Source organism: Cydia splendana, chromosome 3 (assembly GCF_910591565.1).
Source record: "Cydia splendana chromosome 3, ilCydSple1.2, whole genome shotgun sequence".
Lineage (NCBI taxonomy): Eukaryota > Metazoa > Arthropoda > Insecta > Lepidoptera > Tortricidae > Cydia > Cydia splendana.
Genome location: NC_085962.1, coordinates 11,807,174 through 11,827,518, shown reverse-complemented (window position 1 = coordinate 11,827,518; position 20,345 = coordinate 11,807,174). Strand labels below are relative to the sequence as shown.

The window sequence follows — 20,345 nt, the reverse complement described above, 5'->3', positions numbered from 1 at the left end:
AATTCTACCAGCAAACATAAGAAAACAACTCAAAATTTGCATTTGATTACTTTGCCTCACATGTGAATTACTGATAGCAAAGTCAACAAAGGCAAAGCAACTTTGCTATCCGTTTTTGAAGTGCAAAGTAAGCCTTTCCGAGCTGGTGTGGTGAATAATACTTAACAAGTTTCTGTACCACCAAGACAAATGATGTTTTAACTAAATTAATCAGCGTCTTCGACTAAATTAGGCTATAAATGAATTTTGCAATCTAGATTACCAAAGAATTATATCGGATCGGCTAAAACAATAGAATACTCGTATTACACCGATAGGTTAGTTATTTAGGATCGTAAAAAGGAATTATGATTTAATCCCACCCAACAAATCCAAATAGAGAATCAGTAAAATTTTTATTTCGTTCGACCCACATTTTTAGGGTTCTGTACCCAAAGAGTAAAAACGAGACCCTATTACGAAGACTCCACTATCCTTCCGTCTGTCTGTCATCAGGCTATATCTCATGAACCGTGATAGCTGAACAAAATTTTCGCAGTTGATGTATTTCTGTTGCCGCTATAACAACAAGTACCTACTAAAAAGTACGGAACCCTCGGTGGGCGAGTCCGACTCGCACTTGTCCGGTTTGTTAATGTCAGAGAACGCGACCGAACGTAAATCATCTCTCGATGTGTACGTTCCTTAAAGTTTCGTGCTGATTTCGCCCGGATAACGGAGGGTCAAGTTTACGATCCGACCGGTTTTATCGAGATTGCCCGGTACGGCGACGACTTTTCATAGCTTTTGTTACCTCACTGTTTCGGGGTGAATTATTTTATTAAAACACAAAAAGGGGAGAGCAGATACCAGGCGAGATTAGGTGAGAATATAAAGCTTCACCTTGGCTTTTTTCAGATCGATGCGATAGCGAGTTTCTGTTGGAGTTTTTAGTGGCTTCTAGATTAGTTTTATTGCACTCAGGAAGCGTTTAATTGTGACTGCTTTCCGCACACAAAAAAGGAAAAGAGGCTTTGGTGATGTAATATTTTTTTAAGGTTTGGTTTAATTTAATTAAGTTTAAGTTACTGAAGTAAAAGTAAAGTGCAAAATGGTGATGAAGATCACAAAACTATGGCATTTAAAGGATGACTCATGCTAGACCGGGCCGGAGCTTCCGGCGCTTTGTTTTGTATGGAAAGCACCACGTGATCACCGATCAGCCGTCATAGAAAATGACCTTTGCATGGGCCCGGACCGGTCTAGCGTGAGTCATCCTATCCTATCCATACAAAATCTGTATTAGGTATACGACATTTTTTTAAACATTATTATATTAGCATCTATTGAGCTATCCTCAACCCGAGCGCTAGATTCGTAATCCTATTAAATTAGTACGACGGCAGCGGCTGCTACCTGCTCGTACATTAGGGTTATCATGTTTCAAGTAAATGAATAAATAATACAGGTATCTACGCTCGCAATAGGCACTCAGCCTTTATCTGAACGTTTAGACTAGAACTAATACTATATAATTACTATATAATTATAGTATTCCCAAATAGCTTAAGCTTAATATCTGATCGAGAACCGACCCCGCGGGTTAAAATGTGTAAAAAGTAGGTAGGTACCATACTCGTATACTGTATATAATAGAATAGAATAGTAGAATAGAATAGTATTTATTCGTAAGCACAAACAATCGAGACAATACATAATAAAAAAGAAACACAAAATAAGATTAAAGTGCCACGAAATGGCCCCATCTCAGCTTGTTGCTGGTGGCTTCCAGCGCTGATCTTCCGATGAGACCATCAAGTGAGAAGAATCACGGAAGGTAACAGACAAGAAGAAAAATACATAAAAATAATGGACAGTAAACAAATAGTTATATAAGAATAAAGTTACACAGCTTAAGATACAACATAACGACTATATTAAAATTAAAATTATTTATAAATATAAAACAAGCATCGTGCTCACAACACTGTATCGGTCCGGTCCAACCATACCTTGGCTGAGCATTACAGCTGCATACGAGTTTAATTTCGGAAATGTATAATGAATATTATACAGAACAAAATGTATTGGTGTTCCGGACATTTGGGAAGTGGCGCTGTGGGTCAACCACAAAAAGGGCCGTCTAAGATGGCTACATTTATTACGACTATAGAAACTGCCTCATTCTGGCGAAAACTGTGTCTTTGGGCAAAACTCGAAACATTGTCTTTTGCCTGTAGAAACATTATTTAATGTTTTTTTTATCTGCAAAAGCGCTCGTGATTCCTGAAATGGTAGTTGCTAAAGCGTTTTAAGTATCACTTACGCCACTTACGGTATAACTATTATACAAGCTATCGGTTTTACGGGATATTATTATAGTTCAAATACTCAATTGCCAAATATTTCCTATAAATTCCTATTACGTCATGTAGGTACATAACATTCAACTAGTAAATCCGCATTAAAGCTCACGCATTATTTACCGCTACATACTTAGGTAGGGTATTTGGTTTATATTTCAATATTGATTCAACAATATTGATTCAATATTAAATTCAATGTACAGTTATGTACCCGATGTGCCTAATGTTGACGCTGATATTGATGTTCATTATCGGGTTACATTAGATAGATTATAATCGATACAATAAACAATTAGGTATATTTTATTATGATAACGTCACCTTGCTTAGTCGACGCGTCTTAGGTAAAAATGTTTTAAGATTACTTAAAGTCAAAGGTATACAGTGTGTAAACTCAATACGGGCGAATATTAATACGGTGGTTAGCATACGACTTAAAAAGTATAGCGAGATAAATTTTGCTTAGAAATACAATGAAACTATAAAGCTTACAAAATAATTCGGCCCGCAATGTAAAGCAACACAAAAATTATGAGATATGAGCTTTTTAAAGTAACTGTCAACGTTTGTTGGCGGTTTCTATAAAAAAGTCGTATCTCGTAACGTCATCATTTCAACTTATGTCTCGTAATGTTTGCAATACATTGCTGCTCGGTAAATTCTACTTAAAAAACTTACTTAACACACGGATTACACGGATTAATTCCATATCTGGTTTAATTTATCGCCCGTATTGGATTTACACACTGTATTGTTACCGGAAATCTTTATTCCGTTTTGTTCTGTGTACAGGTAGATGCTATTTCAATGCTTACGGAAAAGAACACGATGTATATAGGTTTCTTTCTCCTTTTATCTATTATGTCAATCATCGTTTAGCACCCACAACACACAGGTACTGGGTCAAATTTGTGTAAGATTACTCTACCTGAGTACAGACAGTAATAAAAATGTGTCAATTCCTACATGAATATATAACTTACTTGATTACCCATATAGTTTTCATTTATATAGCTGCGATTGAAAATTTGAAATGTTGTCAATTAGGAGCAGCCCCTCGTCATGTCTATGCCTAAAGTTGGCGAATTATTCAGGTTTTCCCCACCCACAAGTTATATGTTACTTATTAAAAAGTTGCGTGTAAAATTTTATTCTTACTTTAATGGTCACGCTATTCACTGAAACGATTGTTAAACCATCAATCAATCAATCAATCAATAATCATTTATTTCGAATAACAAAGATTCATAATACATGGTTAGTAAAATAATAAATAACGAAGCACATAATATATATATTTACAGAAAAAATTACAATAATAGGTCTTGGTAAGATGAAGATATTTTTTCTACTCGTTGACTACACTCGCGTGCAAAAGTATTGCATCACTTTGCATTTTTTCGTCCGCACCCAATATCTTTGTAATTCTATACCCGATTCTGAAATTTTTGGTATCAACTGAAAGCTTATAATGTAACGCATTAGAAAAATGGTAAATTCAATGAAATTTCTAATCTGAAGACTATAAAAAATCATAAAACTGAAAGTAGTCTCATAATGCTCCAAAAATAAATCCGGAAACTTGAGAATAAAAGTCATTTTTTTAATACAATATCGTTTATTTTTATTAAATTAATACTTGGTATTGCCACCCACAGGCCTCCTTTCACAAACCAAGTGGCTTTCATAGACGTAATTAATTTTCTAATGTGATCATGAGGAATAGCGTCCCACTCCTCCAGCAAGGCTCCCTTCAACTCCTCAACATTGACCAGGGCAGGATTCCGCTTTCGAACCCTCCTTTTTAGGTAATCCCACACGTGTTCAATGGGGTTAAGGTCCGGGCTCATCGCTGGCCAGTCCATTGTGTCGATGCCCACTTCGAGAAGGTAGGCTGCGGTGGCCCTAGCGGTATGATACGGGACATTATCCTGTATTAGGATGAACCCCTCATCAAAAATACCGGCATAAGGAACAACATGTTCCTCCAGGATATCAGTGATGTACTTGGCAGCGGTCAATCCACTGTCACGGCCCCCGCCAGGCACGAAAACCAGTTCTGTCCGCCCGTCGTAGGAAATGCCGCCCCAGAACATTACGGATCCACCGCCATAGGCGACCCTTTCGGAGAAGAAACATTGAGCGAACTGTTCTTCTGGCCTTCTGTAGACTCTTTCTTTTCGGTCACATCCATTCAAACACATTCTGCACTCTTTCAAGAAGAGAACTGGGGTTCATTGCTCAATGGTCCAGTCCTTGTGATTTTCAGCAAACTCTCTTTAGGCTGTACGGTGTCGCGCCAGCAATCTGGGCACCGCTGCGGGCCTCCTGGGTGTCAAGTTCGCTTTCTTAAGTCTTCTTCTTATTATCTACTCACTGGCAGCCACTCCTCGTACCTCACGCAGACGCTGCTGGATGGCAATGCTGGTCTGGTGTCGATTTCGGAGAGATGTTGTGACAAAGAAGCGGTCGTCCCTCTCTGATGTACACTCTCTGCGGCCGCTTCTGGTCTTGAAGTAAAGGATCCAGTCCCCTGGAACCTCTGGTAAACTCTGCAAACTGCAGATTGGCTTAAATTCAGCTCGGCAGCTACTGAACGTTGGCTACGCCCCGCTTGCAGAGGCTGGATGATTTGGCGGACTTCAGCTTCAGTGGTTTCCATTTTTCCAGGTCTTTTTCACGGGAAAATACGCGGAGATATGTAACGATCGACGTCTGATAAGTGACTGATAACAACCCCTTCTCTACCCCCGTTTTATAAGGGTCAAGGGTAACGCAACTCGTGCGCGTGATAACGTGAAACCGCTCACAAATCGGGAAAATGCCGATAATTTGAAAAATACTGCGCCGATTTCCATGTTTTTTTACTTTTCGTAAAGCTAAAACTTCAAGGAACATGATTACATTAAAATAATTTAGAGAAATTAACCAGTTTACAAATATATTGGGTGCGGACGAAAACATGCAAAGTGATGCAATACTTTTGCACGCGAGTGTATAATATGTGTATTACAACTTAATATACAACTCTATAACCTTACTCTTTTATACGTTGGATAGTCTATGGCACTTCCGACTCAACTATAATAATTGTATCTTACAAATGACTCAATACAAATTAGCCAACGATGGCGATTCGGAACCAATACCGTCGCGGCATCTGTCATACTTCAGTCTACTTAAACACGCTACTGCGTCGCCTCTGCTTTGTGATTGGTTGGCCAATACAAACAGCTGCGATTGAAAATTTGAAATGTTGTCAATTAGGAGCAGCCCCTCGTCATGTCTATGCCTAAAGTTGGCGAATTATTCAGGTTTTCCCCACCCACAAGTTATATGTTACTTATTAAAAAGTTGCGTGTAAAATGTTATTCTTACTTTAATGGTCACGCTATTCACTGAAACGATTGTTAAACCATCAATCAATCAATCAATCAATCAATAATCATTTATTTCGAATAAAACAAAGATTCATAATACATGGTTAGTAAAATAATAAATAACGAAGCACATAATATATATATTTACAGAAAAAATTACAATAATAGGTCTTGGTAAGATGAAGATATTTTTTCTACTCGTTGACTATAATATGTGTATTACAACGTCATATACAACTCTATAACCTTACTCTTTTATACGTTGGATAGTCTATGGCACTTCCGACTCAACTATAATAATTGTATCGATACGGTTTAGTCAATTATAAAAAAAATTAAATTAGAACTTCATACATTTCGATAAAATATTGCTTGTTTAAGGAGACCCGACTCAATACAAATTAGCCAACGATGGCGTTTCGGAACCAATACCGTCGCGGCATCTGTCATACTTCAGTCTACTTAAACACGCCGCTGCGTCGCCTCTGCTTCGTGATTGGTTGGCCAATACAAACATTTTTTCACAACGGACGCCCACGAGATTTTCTCTGCATTGAAATTTGAAAACTTGTAAAAGTGTTAAAGTTTTGTTTTGTGAGTGAAACTGTGAAAAATACTAAATAAAAATGAGTGACAGCGATGAAAATATGTTGCCCAGTACTCCTCAGGAAATTTTATTAGATTGAGTGTTTCATTATTCACTAGTAGAACTAACTATTAGAGATGCAACGGATAGTTGTTTGGCCGGATATCGGATATTCGGCCTGCACATCGGCCGAATATCCGGTATCCGGCCGCCGAATATTCGGCCGGCGGAACTATACCTACATTTCGGTTTTCAGGTGTGCATTGTGCAGATTTTGACCTGTTTCGAAGTGACGTTCGCGCGGACTCATTTCTAGGTTGGAAATGAGTGCGCGTGCATGTCTGTGGAATGATTAAATTGTTTTAAAATAATAACGAGTACGATTATGACCGTGACTGTTTCTTAAATCCAATTTTGTTTACTCTGAAATCAAGCAATGTTACTATCCGGTATCCGGCCGGATAGTAGGTCACTATCCGGTATCCGATCCGATATTAAAATAATGGCCGGATAGGCCGGATACTGGATAGTAACCGAATATCCGGTGCATCTCTACTAAGTATTGCATTAGGTACATTGGGTTAATTTTGGTAACACTATTTTTTCTGAAATTACCCCAATGCACCTTAAAAAATGTACACAGTAGTTTTTCATATTAACTGTTTTACTATTTCAGTTAACTTGAGTAAAAGAAGTCAGATAGTAGAAATAGAAAGTATGGTATTATTGACTACTTATTTTATGTAGTTAACTCGTAGAAAAAGTATTGTATACAATAGTAATATAATCAAGCTTTTCAATCTCGTACCTTATTTAGGCCACGAAGCTTGCTGAGTACACACGGTACTCGACTGAAAAGCTCTCTATTATATCACGATTGTATAAAGTACTATTATAGACTGCTATGTTAAAGTATTCAACTTTTTACAGTGACAAGGTTCTAAACAAAATATAGATAAAATAAGATTATAAACCGTGTATAAACCTTTTTACAATAGAAGAACAGAATACGACACACTTGCATACAATATACAATATTTAAAATTCTTAAATAACATTTTTTTCAACGTCCGTACTTTCCCCGTAAATAGGTATGTATTAAATCTTATCTCCCTTTTCGACCAACACATTGTAGTTAATAATTACGTGAGTATGTTTGTAATTCACACACCGTCTTCATTAACCGTAGTGGATAATCTAATAGATTACATGAAACTTACGGGTACCTACCGTATCTATTAATAGGTGTTATGTTATATTGTTGTGGTGTTAAACACGTCTGTTTACCATTTGCTACGCCGGCTGGTTTCGTACTTTGGTCACGTAATGCGTACTTACGTAGGCGTAGGAAACACGAGTAGAGAGATAGAACCAAAATATCTTGTCGTTGATGGCGAGTGAGTGAACACTCTAAATCGTATGAATATTTTAATAGTTTTTTTGCGATAGTTACATGACAAGGGTTCTAAAAATTCGAGGGTCGAAGCAAATTGAGCCATAGTCAAGTTTATAACAGTTCCTAGAATTTTAAGACCAAATATACCGTTGCACTTATGCACCCCATACTTAAGTTGAAGTAAATATCAGTAAATAAATTTACTCTTATATGTTTACTTCATATTACCTAGCACAAAAATTTCGTCGCGGATTTCAGAATATAATCGGTACTTTGGAGGACGTCCAGAAGAGCCTTATTTTATGGTCACTTTATTATTTCATGTTATTATTTCACTTTTTGTGTCTTTCCCATCATGGAACAATGGTGTTCCGGAACTTTGGGAGACGTGCGCGGAGCCGAGGCTGGCACGTAGAGGCCCTTTTGACACTTTAATGAAATGTAAGGGGTACACCGAGTGGATGGTGCATTTGCCCGTGTCATGGGACGCACGCAGAGGCAGCACCCGCTAGGGTGTAATCACTTATTTGGTTTTAACTATTTATTTACATACAATATATATACAGTGGTACTACTAAACTAAATTAATAACTAGCTTAAATCACTTATTTTAGTTATTTTTATTAATATTATTATTTTATTCAGGAACAATTATCGTTCTCAACATCTGCAAATTTTTTACATCACTTTAACTAACCACTAGTTTAACTGTAACCTGATCTGGTTTCCGGAAGAAAATCAGTGACTCCTTGCTCCTAAGAGCGAAGCGTATAGCTGAGTCGGCACCCTTTTGTTTTTGCTGCAATGCACACAGTGTATTGCAAGTTATTTCGTTATTATCATGTTGACTTGAAAATGCATATTAAATGTTTTCGTTTTATATGTTGTACCTACTAATTGTGTAATTTTTCTGTTTGTCGATTGATTTCTAAATTGTGTGTTGGCAGCAATCAAATAAACGTCTTATCTATCTATCTAAAAAGTAAGAAGTAATTTACAAATTCTATGGAACAAGAAAATGTAGTACGGTACCTACTAGTAAGTCTAGTAATCTACTAGTAACTAGTACTACTAGTGATGATTGAGGTTACTTAATAAATATTGCAATCTCAAGACAAAACTCTCTCAGCCCAGCTTTTGTTGCACTATCGTTAGTAATACCTACTTATTATTGCTAGGACTGTTATAGTTATTTGCCACAATATAGTAATTGGCCACTCGTAACAATAAGACTTCTTTTGGCTTATTTCTTTCTGATTGTTAGATAAGGCCGATTACTATGTAGTGGGGAATAACTATACCAGTATAGCTGGCACACTATGCCCCATGTGCCACAATATCTAGGTATATAATTTTATTGTTTTTTTTTTTTTACTTTCTATAAAGCTCATCACCTTAATTATGACATGGGTACATTATAATCACGTAATTTTACGGACTACGGGTAATTTAACCTCATTATGCACGGAAACGTAATCGTGAAAACAGCGTGTACCATTGAATTTAAATTCGAGCGAGTACCATATCCAAGACGTGCGTGTTGATAGTTAAAATTTGTTACCCGGTTGTTTAACACCGTAGTACTTTGTTGTCTCGGTTCCTTTCAATTATGTAAAGTAAAAATTTAATAATTTTTGATAATTAAGCCTTATTTAATCTATCAAACTTAATGTTAATATTTAATCGTTTTAACACAAAAGCTAGTCATTTATCATTTTATCAATATTAAACATTTAACACTATTCATCAATTGGTGTAGCCTTGAATGAAATTAATGTATTTCATTATAATCGATAGTTAAAATACTCACGACAAATGTAGAAGATTAAAATAAACGCCTATGTCAGTGAACATTTTGTTCAAATGCATCAGCTAATAAAATAAAAAGTCATTTTATTTTATCAACGGTTTTACGAGAGCTAATTTGATTCGAAATCACCTCTGTAAAGTAACAATTTCCAGATAGACGGTACAGCTTTATTCAAACATGGCCGAACGATCTTGATAAGCCGCGGCCCAGCCGCAAACTCTGGTCTTTTATCCGCACCAAAATCAACACGAAACTTTTACGAATAACGCCTGGATGAAACTTCTGTGTAAAAGAAACTTATTTTATTGACAGAGAGAAAAGTACCTTGTACAGGGGTCGCTGTCTGTTTTAGTCTAAATTAATCTGACATTTTTATTGAGGCGATGTGGCAAGTGGTTACATATTATATAAGTACAAATCATATAAGTGAAGATATTTGTTTAGGTTGGCGTTATGAGCTGACGCAACACATGGTAATTAAGTTTAAGCTCTGATTTGTAACGATTTGTAACGCGAACTCTCCGGTTGGGGGAATAAACTCGTCGCCGAGGCTTTCTCGGCGCTACTATGTTCTTCAGAAAAGGGGTACATAGGTTTTCGTCAAAGGGGTACATAGGGCGTCCGCAACGAGCATATGAAACCTCTGGGGTTGCAGGCGTCCATTGACTTGCGTGACCACTTACCATTAGTAAAGCCGTATCCTTGTGTATCTACTTTTATAAAATTAGTGACTCTGTGAGTTGTAGACCTCGTGAATACCTTTGCTCCGCGATTCTGAATCATTTCCAAAAACCGAATAACAAAAAAACACCCTGCTAAAAAAAAATCACGAGTATTAGTTGAAAAATGCGACCAATAGAGGAGAACACCCTATATACTTATGACACCGTTATCCCTGCGCCACCTCTGTCTGTCACGCCATGTATGATCGCGATAAACTCGAAAACTACTGAACGGATTTTCATGCGGTTTTCGCCTATCGATAGAGTGATTCTTGTGAAAGGTTTAGGTGTATAATTTGTTAACGTTTTGTGTAACCCGTACGAAGCGGGGGCGGGTCGCTAGTATACAACATTTTATTTTCTAAATTAGATATAGTCAAGAATAGGTGTGATTATTTAGATTCCTTCCGAGAATAGTGTTTTATAAAGATCCATGTTGGATTGCGTAGTAACATGTCAATTATTTCCACTCGCCACACACTTGACCTAATTTAATAATACAATACAATACAAATACTCTTTATTGCACACCTCAATAAAAGAAGACAATACAAAAGAAAACAGAAATACAAGCAGAGGTAAACAACAGGCGGTCTTATCGCTAAAAAGCGATCTCTTTTTTTAATCGTAATAATGTACAACACGTTAACCCGTGGAGCGCCCTAAACAGACACGTGTGCTGGTAACTAGTATAGGAGTTCCATACTACGGTAATTCTGGGGCGCTCCAGGGGTTAAAAAGAAAATTCCCCTTTTTAATATAATAAAGTATTATGAAATTATGAACATATTTTCATAATAATAAAGCATATTGTTGCTTTACTTTCGCTTAATGTCGGCTCGTTCGTCACAGCTGCAAAGGATTACTATATCGTCGTTGTTTATGAACGAGCAAAAATAAGGTTAAGCAGTATTATGAATAATTTTATAACACTTCCTTGAAGGTATAGATTAAGTGTTACATGATGTTATGTACCTTATTACCTTATACATATACCTACATATATAGGTATGTAAATATGTACTGACTATTGCAAAATATTTTTTTTAGGCCCAGTGATTTCGTGTTCTTCTCTCACTCTCACTGAGCCTAAGCGTGAGCGAAATGAAAATACGTGCCCGGAAACGCGGATATCATGTTTTTTAATTATTTTTTGTACCTACGTTAAAATAAACAAAAAGTAATTGATACGTCCTTTCTGAAATTCGGAACACAAAAGTGGGGGAGGGGGTGGAAGAAAATACTTGACGGCCTCGTTTCCAGTACCGATTTTAATTGCATCGCTATAAATTTCACGCATACCATGTTTCAGGCTTTCTGTAGGATGGGTTTAATCTTCTTCTTCTACATACCGTTATCCCGGCCTTTGCCAGGGTCCGGCTTTCCTACTTGCTTTCCTCCACTTTGCGCGAACCTGGGCGTCGTCTCGTGTAAGCCCGTTTACGCTCATATCTGCTTTCACGACATCGAGCCATCGCTTTTTTAGGTAGGTATAGGATGGATTTAATATTTTCGTTGAATTTTCCTTTTACTAAAACTAATAAAAGTTTTGTCCAAATAAATATTTCCAATAATAAATAACTGGCAATGTTACTTCGAAATCGGTTCGCATTTTTCGAACGGCGGCGTCGTAATACTCATTTTAGGCCGGCCCCACTTATGCGAGCGAACGAAACAATGAACGGGTGGCAGATGTTCATTTCAGTAAGCGATAGCAACGTTGCGGGAATGGATATGAAAGCTCCGCATGATTGCAGAGATCCTCCTCTGAATACTCATATCGTACAACCTTTTGTTTCGAGTCAACGAAAACATTTTCATTTCCTCGGCCACATTGAAGCCCTGTTCGTAGTTTGTTTATCCTCAATTTGAGGATATTTGGGACACGTTCGACGCCTTTTGCAATTCTACGAGTTCTGATTTGGAATCTGAATATTTTTATGGCAATATCAGAGCATTGTTTGAATAATTCGATGGAAATATAATTAGAGTATTTGTATTGGAGTCCCAAAAATATTTATTTTTGAGGTGATTACTTATTTCACTTTCATGATTCAGATATATAATAATGGGGAAAACGGAATAAAAATTTCTATAGCCAGTAAAGTATTTTTTCTCAAAAATGGACGGCAAAGTCGACTTTGACGTCTAAAAAATAGGTCGCGAAGCGCGTAGTTTATGGTCAGTCAAAAATTAAAAAGTTAAAAACATTGCAGTCTCGATTTTGGGACTGCAATGTTGCATACAAATTCCATTATTTGTCGAGTTCCAAACTTTTTAAAAGTTGAAATGGCCATATCAAATGAAGGCACAGGCCCATTAAACAGCCAAACAGATGATTAGTACCGCGACTATTTAGCTGTCTCAAATAGGTTGGCGTATTTTCGGCAGTAAAATACACTTCTATTTTTTTATTAAAAAAATAAAAAGGCGGCAAAGCTAATTTTTTCAATTGTTTCTACTTTTTTCTGTGAAAATATATACGTAAGAAGGTTGCTTCTGTAAAATATTTCTAAAATATGTATATTTCTCGCACCATTTTTGAGAAAAGCACTATATATGACTCGGCTGGAAGGCTACTTGCTGGCTTCGGATTCAATTAAACGGACTCCCAAGGTCGTCCGTTTAATACGAATCCTCAGCCTGCAAGTAGCTACTTCCGAGCCTCGACAATAATGTACTATTACTGGCTATAGAAATTTACTGGCCATAGAAAATGTGACAAGGAAACACAGTATAAAATAAAACTTTCGCGCTTTGAACACGTCTATCGCGTATTAATTTTTTTAACTTTATTTCCGCTTTTATCGCCAACTTTGGCTCACGAACTTAACTTTTGATCCAGAAATTAAAGCCAAGGGATCCATCTTGGGATGTGCGCGCGGATGTAGCGTGTCGGTGTATTGACTAATTAATATTACCTATATGTGTGGGTTGTTTGAATATCTGATGTCTACTCTCAGCTTTTTCATACTCTTCGTCGGGAAGTTACATAAATATCTGTTTTGACATTTTGTCGAAACGTCGGAAATAAAGCTAATATAATTATTTCGCGACAGACCTCATAAAAGTATGTTTTAAAAATCTGCTTAAAAGAAAAGTATGACAGAGTAAGAACTTTCTTCAAAACTCGAATTTCATTAGAAATTCTAGCTGTTCACGAGTCCAAACGCCTGCCAATAAAACGCTAGCGTTTCTCGCCTTTCCATCTCACCCGTCAATCGCCCGATAAGCCAGTGGCGACATTCATTGACAAGCTCCTTCATTCCAAATCATATAATAAAACTGTCGATTTCTAATTCTCGTCCTTTTCAGAGCTACCCAATAAGCCGGTGATCTTTGACGAATTTGGCAAAGAGATATCCGGGATCGCGGGCCCCTATAATGAAGGGGGGGATTTCAGGCTTAATTGCACAGTGAACAGGGGTAAGTGTGCTTCGACTAAAATTTAGGTATTTCTCTTTATTACTATACTTTACCATCCAAAAATGTGGTTGAGAACTAGATTTGACATTGTCGAGTTATTTCTCAATGAAGACACCGCAGTATCGTTTTTCCTGATAGGTACTTTGTTTTCCTTTTCATCATAATGAAACTTATGGTTCTCTGCGATGGAATTGTATTATTTTCCCTTAGCAAATAAAGGCTTTAGTTGAATACACAGTATAAAAGCATTCCATGTTCCCGACAACGTCGTGAGATTTTATGCTAAAACTTGATAGCTCGCGTGTATTCTTGTACGAGTAGGTACTCTCAAGAAACTGAGGTAAAAGATGGCATATAAATTTAAAACGGCAAGCAGAATGAAGGCACTTCTGCGGTATATTTTTATTAAAGCAATTTCGCTCATGTTGATATGTGTTTTACAATTGTGGATTTGTATTCATGTTCTTTAGACGATAAAATATTCTTAAGTCTTATGTAAGTTTATTTTGTCACATAGTTTGTGTTTGTTTTGATACTAAAATAATTATATGGTGGCCGTTAAACATTACAATTAAAGAAGCATTCATTTTTACCAAAGAGAATTTAGACTAGAGGAATATTGTCAAAGTAAATTATGTAGTCAGTACATTTACTGCCATCTTTAGACAAAAATGATTAACACTTTTAGAACGCCATTTGACTTTGATCCTTATGTTTTATTTTTTCAAAGTCAAATGGCGTTCTAGAAGTGTTAATCATTTGTGTCAAAAGATGGCAGTAAATGTACTGACTACATAATTTACTTTGACAATATTCCTCTATTTCAAATTATCTTTGTTTTTACGAAGGCTTTACGGATCCTCTCTTAATTGTTTAGATTGAATCAGGATAGAAAATTTACCAATTTTTTTAATATCTCATTTTAATGTTCTATTTACTTATTAAGTCAAATGGCGTTCTAGAAGTGTTAATCATTTGTGTCAAAAGATGGCAGTAAATGAACTGACTACATAATTTACTTTGACAATATTCCTCTATTTCAAATTCTCTTTGTTTTTACGAAGGCTTTACGGATCCTCTCTTAATTGTTTAGATTGAATCAGGATAGAAAATTTACCAATTTTTTTAATATCTCATTTTAATGTTCTATTTACTTTAATTAATATAACTTTTTCTTACCAGGTAATCCTACACCTAAAATTCAGTGGCTTCAAGATGACACAGTTCTTGAAACATTGGACCCCAGTGTTTTTCAAGCAGGCCACGGGAGAACGTTGGTCCTGGTGGTCAAAAACGTTACGCGTGCTCATTTGTTGACAGTATACACGTGTACTGCCGACAACACTCTTTTGTCGAAACCTCAGACTACGTCGGTGAAAGTCGACGTTTATTGTAAGTATTTTTTAAGGCTTCAATCATAATCGTAATCCTCATCATAATCATAATAATAAAAATTACGTCAATTTGAAGACATCTTCTTCTTCTTCTTCTTCTCTCTCCTGCTCTTAGCCATTCTTGCCAGTATGGCTGCGCTGAACTGAATACAGTTCATCCATTTTTAGGGTTCCTTACCCAAAGGGTAAAAACGGGACCCTATTACTAAGACTCCGCTGTCCGTCTGTCCGTCCGTCCGTCTGTCTGTCTGTCACCAGGCTGTATTTCATGAACCGTGATAGCTTGGCAGTTGAAATTTTCACAGATGATGTATTTCTGTTGCCGCTATAACAATGTAACAAATACTAAAAATAGAATATAATAAATATTTAAATGGGGATCCCATGCATACAACAAACCTGTTTTTTTGCCGTCATTTGCGTAATGGTACGGAACCCTTCGTGCGCGAGTCCAACACGCACTTGGCCGGTGTTTTTAATATTGTCAAGCCTGTTTCAATCAATACTTATTAAAAATACATGTACATACAATTGTAACGGTCGCCCCATTTTTTCACAATAGATTATTTTAGGACGGTAGGTAGAATAAATGACCCCTATCCTAACCAGTCCTTAACTATTATCTGACACAGAAGAAGGTATGACGATCTAATATTTTTAAACCCTATTATAGGATCTCCACTTTTTATAAGGTAGAGTGAGACCAAGAAAAGTCTGCCACGATTTTGATAGCACACGCAGTGCAAGAATTATTTTAAATATCAAACTTCTATGAAATAACACTTGCACTACTTAGGTATGCTATCAAAATCGTTGCAGACTTTTCTTGGTCTAACTCTATCTGACCATTTCAATAAACAAAATTCAAATATACCTCTCTTCTTTCATTAAAACTCACTACAATTCGAGAATTTTGTTAGAATTACAGATGGTAAGTCTATGACCTTCCTTGAATAACGGCTCGATTCAGAAAATGAATTAGATTTCTACTAGACTTCAACAAGTTACGATACAGATAATTTAAAGATATTTGTAAGATAGATATGTCAAATTTGACGTTTCCGCGATTCTGGAGGTCCTCTTGAACGATTTCGACAAGTTATGACTTAGATATCCAAGTCACATCTAGTCGATATCTAATGTAGATCTAGTTGATCTCTAAATCGTCTCAAGATCTTGTGATTATCTCGAAATCCGAATAGGCCTGTAAGTCACAGTATTGTGGCACACCCGCATGGCGATATTGTGTCTACTTTAGAAGATACGTGCTGCGGGTTTGAAGGATTCAGAAATGGAGTTACCTACTTTGCTAATAATATTACTCAATTTCTTCCTCAAACATTAGAAAGATATAGTCAAATGTTCAGTCTATTACTTTTTTAATTTTGCTATTTTTATAGATTGCTCATTTTCTGTCCAATAAACTATAATAATTCCTACAATAATTCCCATAGGCATTTACTAAAACCAAACATATTTCAAAACCGGCATACTTGCCCTCTGAGTAAATATTTTTAGGGTTTGGCAGAAATCACTTTTTACGATCTTAACACGCCTGTTTCACCTCGCTCTAAAATATAAATCGTTTCATACATATTTTTCCAGTCTCGCATCCGTTTTGTACCTTTCTACATCATTTTGTGAATACTATCTAATAGTCCACGGGAAAGCTATTTTAACCTCTCAAACTGACATGTTACATGATGCGAAAAAACTGTTTAAGTAGGTAGTAACGGTTTTTGACGTTTGGTTACGTAACAATTACCTAAAGCTACACTAAAATAAGTCTGCAACGATTTTGATAGGACACGCAGTGCAAGTGTTATTTATAAACTCCTAAACTACTCTATTAAAGGGTATTAAGTGAAATAGTAATAAAAGTTTGTTTCCTTTTTTATCATTTGCAATAAACATTTGGAGGTAAAAGTTAGTGAGACCATGAGTAATATATTTTTTGTGACGTTCTTCCAACTCGCCGATAAATAGTCCGGTCTTACTGAACTAATACATTTCTATTCGAAAAATGATCTTGCTACTTAATTATAATTATAAGTATTATAACATACCTACATTAATAGTTAATTGAGAACCAGAGAATAGTTATTTGTTTTACAAGGGGGCAAAGTTGTTGTTTAACCGCTCGTGCTAATATTGATACCCGAGCAAACGAAAGATCCGAAAGTTGAACCACGAGCGTAGCGAGTGGTTCGAAAATGGATTCTTGAGCGTTGCGAGGGTTTCAAAGCACGAGGGTTAAACAAAATTTGCCTCCGAGTGAATCACAACATTTTTCATCACACCAACCCGAAGCAAATATTTAATGTAAAATATCAAACAAAATCAAACCAAATAAATGTTTTTAAATATTTATCATCCAAAATCATCATTTAAAAGTCAATTCTACCAGCAAAGATAAGAAAACAACTCAAAATTTGCATTTGATTACTTTGCCTCACATGTGAATAAAATGCAACTTTGCTATCAGTTTTTGAAGTGCAAAGTAAGCCTTTCCGAGCTGGTGTGGTGAAAAGGTATTTTCATATCTCATGCTCTGAAAGTTGTTGTTGTTCTAAACGGTGCGCAGAAAGTGATACGTATATGCTCTAGCGCAGACAAGTGGTGTACTTCTCTGCGTCCCGTCCCACAAACAACTGGGTGGAAACAAAATGGAAAAATAGTGTCTTTATTTCCTCGCCTGGAACAATTGGTAACTGTTTAATTTTACCAATCCCACGATGACCCTTTTTTATAAAAAATTATGTAAGTAAATTGTTAAAAATAAATTATTCTTTATTTCTTTCGTTGAATTCTATTTACTCGATTTCATAAGGCGGGAACCAAAAGGAATACACCAAAAATATTTTTTTAAACCTTACACTTGCGTAAATGAGCAAAGGCAAAATCTTATACAGCCACAGTTAAACGTTTGTACGATATTAAATTGGTTTTTAAAGTTATTTTGCACTATATTCATGAAAATAAAATAAAATACAAGATAAATATTTCTTATATTATTAATTAAATTGTTATTTAAGATTTAAAATACTCTTATTGTTATTACGTGGTGCGGCGCACCAAGGTCGCGGTGCGGTCTGGTAGTCTGTTGCGGCTTTTAGAACGAAAAAGTATAAAATTAAAAAGTAAGAGGCAATCCCGCTGATTTTCATACACTGAAATATGAAACCTATGGAAGTGAAACGTCAACGAATAATGCGTGCCACTGTGACGTCATCTTAGGACTAAACATGGCGGTTTTAGTGCTGCCCAGAAGATTTTTACTGTTACTAGGTTTTATCGATACATCGATACCTTTTTAACGTTCTCGGCTCATTTTATTTAAAATACTAAGTATGTATTATTTGTGCAGTTTATGTTTTAATAGGAAGTAAGTAAATAAATAAATAAAAATTCTTTATTAGTATATTGTTATGTGAAAAGATACTTTGATTGAGTAAGATGTGTGGAGTCTAGGACAATTTCGTGCTTCAAATTTGACAGGTAAACGAGATGACGCTGTACTACTCAATACATATTGCGATTTTTGCGGTAACACTGATTTTCATAAGTTGACGTTTGACAACTTAGTGACCGCAAAACACATGGCGCAGTACAGCGCCATTTGTTTTGGATGTCAGAATAAGTGTACGTGTTTTTCTTGGACTTTACCTCTCTATTACAATCAATTTTGTTGTGTTGCTAACCCTGAAGTCTGTAACACACTACCGCACTGCACCTCGACCTTGGTGCGCCGTATCTATAAGTGAGAGCGATACAAAATTCAAGCTTATTAAGCGACGGGTGAAAAAAAACAAAACACCTTCAGAACATTTTTTTATTACAAAAATAAGGAATGACTTCCGCTCTTCAACTTCTTCAACATTTATTCAGCAAATAGGCCACAAGGGCATTTTTATACGTCAACATTGAATTTACATACAAGCAAAAATAATAACAATACATTAACCATTTTATAAATTACAACTATATGTATATGGTCTCTTAATGTCGAATTATATAAAAAAACTTTAATAATGATATAAAAAAGCCCGCAGGGCAGCTTGTGGAGTAACGACCCCACGGACCCGAGTGCTCCCGAGAGTCGGTCAGGGTCTCCATCTCCAGCTCTTTCTTTTTATGTTCATTTCTTGGTAAGCTATAAAAATGATTTAATTATTAAATTAAGATAATTTAGTTGGTTTGAAGCGGGGTAGCATGATAAAATAAGAAAATATAAATAGGCAATCATAATATATCGATATCAAAGTCGATAAATAAAGTACAACCCTAGCTGAAATGTTTACATTATTTAAGCGTAAAAATATAGTTAAATAAATCCAATCACTTCATGATCTATAACTGCACAGAAGAACCTTGCTATTTATAATGTGAAACATCCTTAAATTTCCCAGGAACATTAACAATAACCAATATTTTTCATGTAAATTATAGCGTACCTGTGTATGGTTAAAGATGGCTGATTTGGTGGTTTTCTTATGCCGCACCCTAATACACTACACACTGGCATATTCGCGACGTAATTATTCACATTTGGCTTCAATTATTTTCAATCACAAGCAAAATATTGAAAGATAATAATAATTTTAATTTTCACCACGACTTTTTGACAGGACAAGTACCGGCTGAACTGACAGACAATGACATTTGGGTGACTAAACATGGCGGATTTTCGGCCGCATTAGGTATTTACGTATTTTCATGGAACACTTTATGTCCGTACTGAAATACTGTCACCTTTTTTGCTATGGGTTACAGTGCTGAGTAAAAACGAGATAGATATATATTTATGTGTGTGCCGTCAAAATGGGTGCTATTTCTATAAGCAATTGTACGTATAGAACAATATGTCTTAAACTTATTTTTATATTTATTAATTTATTATTTAACTTAAAAACTATGAACAAATTATTTTAAAATTACTGCAGTTTGTTAAAAAAATTGCGTTTTCGTAAATATTGCAATCTAAATGATTTTCGCTAGGGGTTATTAATCTTCACACATGTAAAGTCTCCGATTGCAAGTAAGTCCTAAGGAAAAAAATCATGGCCGTAGGTCTATTAGGTAGGTACTTCAATTACTGATTTTGCGAAATTGCCTTGTCTTGTTTGGTTTCCTCGCATTCGATATGAAAAGTAGAGTGTTTAACTCGGGTGAAAGGCACCATTTCCGTCTCGGACTATTGGCGCTCTCACTGCGTTGGAGCGCCAAACTACCTCGACAGAAATGGGTGCTTTTCAACCCTTGGTTAACAATCTACTATTTATCAAC

At 36.0% G+C, this 20,345-nt stretch overlaps 1 protein-coding gene across 3 annotated transcripts in view; it reads left to right on the top strand.

The window, feature by feature from the left end:
* LOC134806792 (hemicentin-1-like) overlaps positions 1 to 20,345 on the top strand; it is a 181,021-nt gene that overhangs the window by 139,454 nt on the left and 21,222 nt on the right. For all 3 annotated transcript variants that reach the window (XM_063780153.1, XM_063780152.1, XM_063780154.1), the window contains exons 5-6: positions 13,555 to 13,665; positions 14,848 to 15,057. In XM_063780153.1, coding sequence (XP_063636223.1) covers positions 13,555 to 13,665; positions 14,848 to 15,057 — 321 coding nt within the window. The remainder of the gene's footprint in view (positions 1 to 13,554; positions 13,666 to 14,847; positions 15,058 to 20,345) is intronic.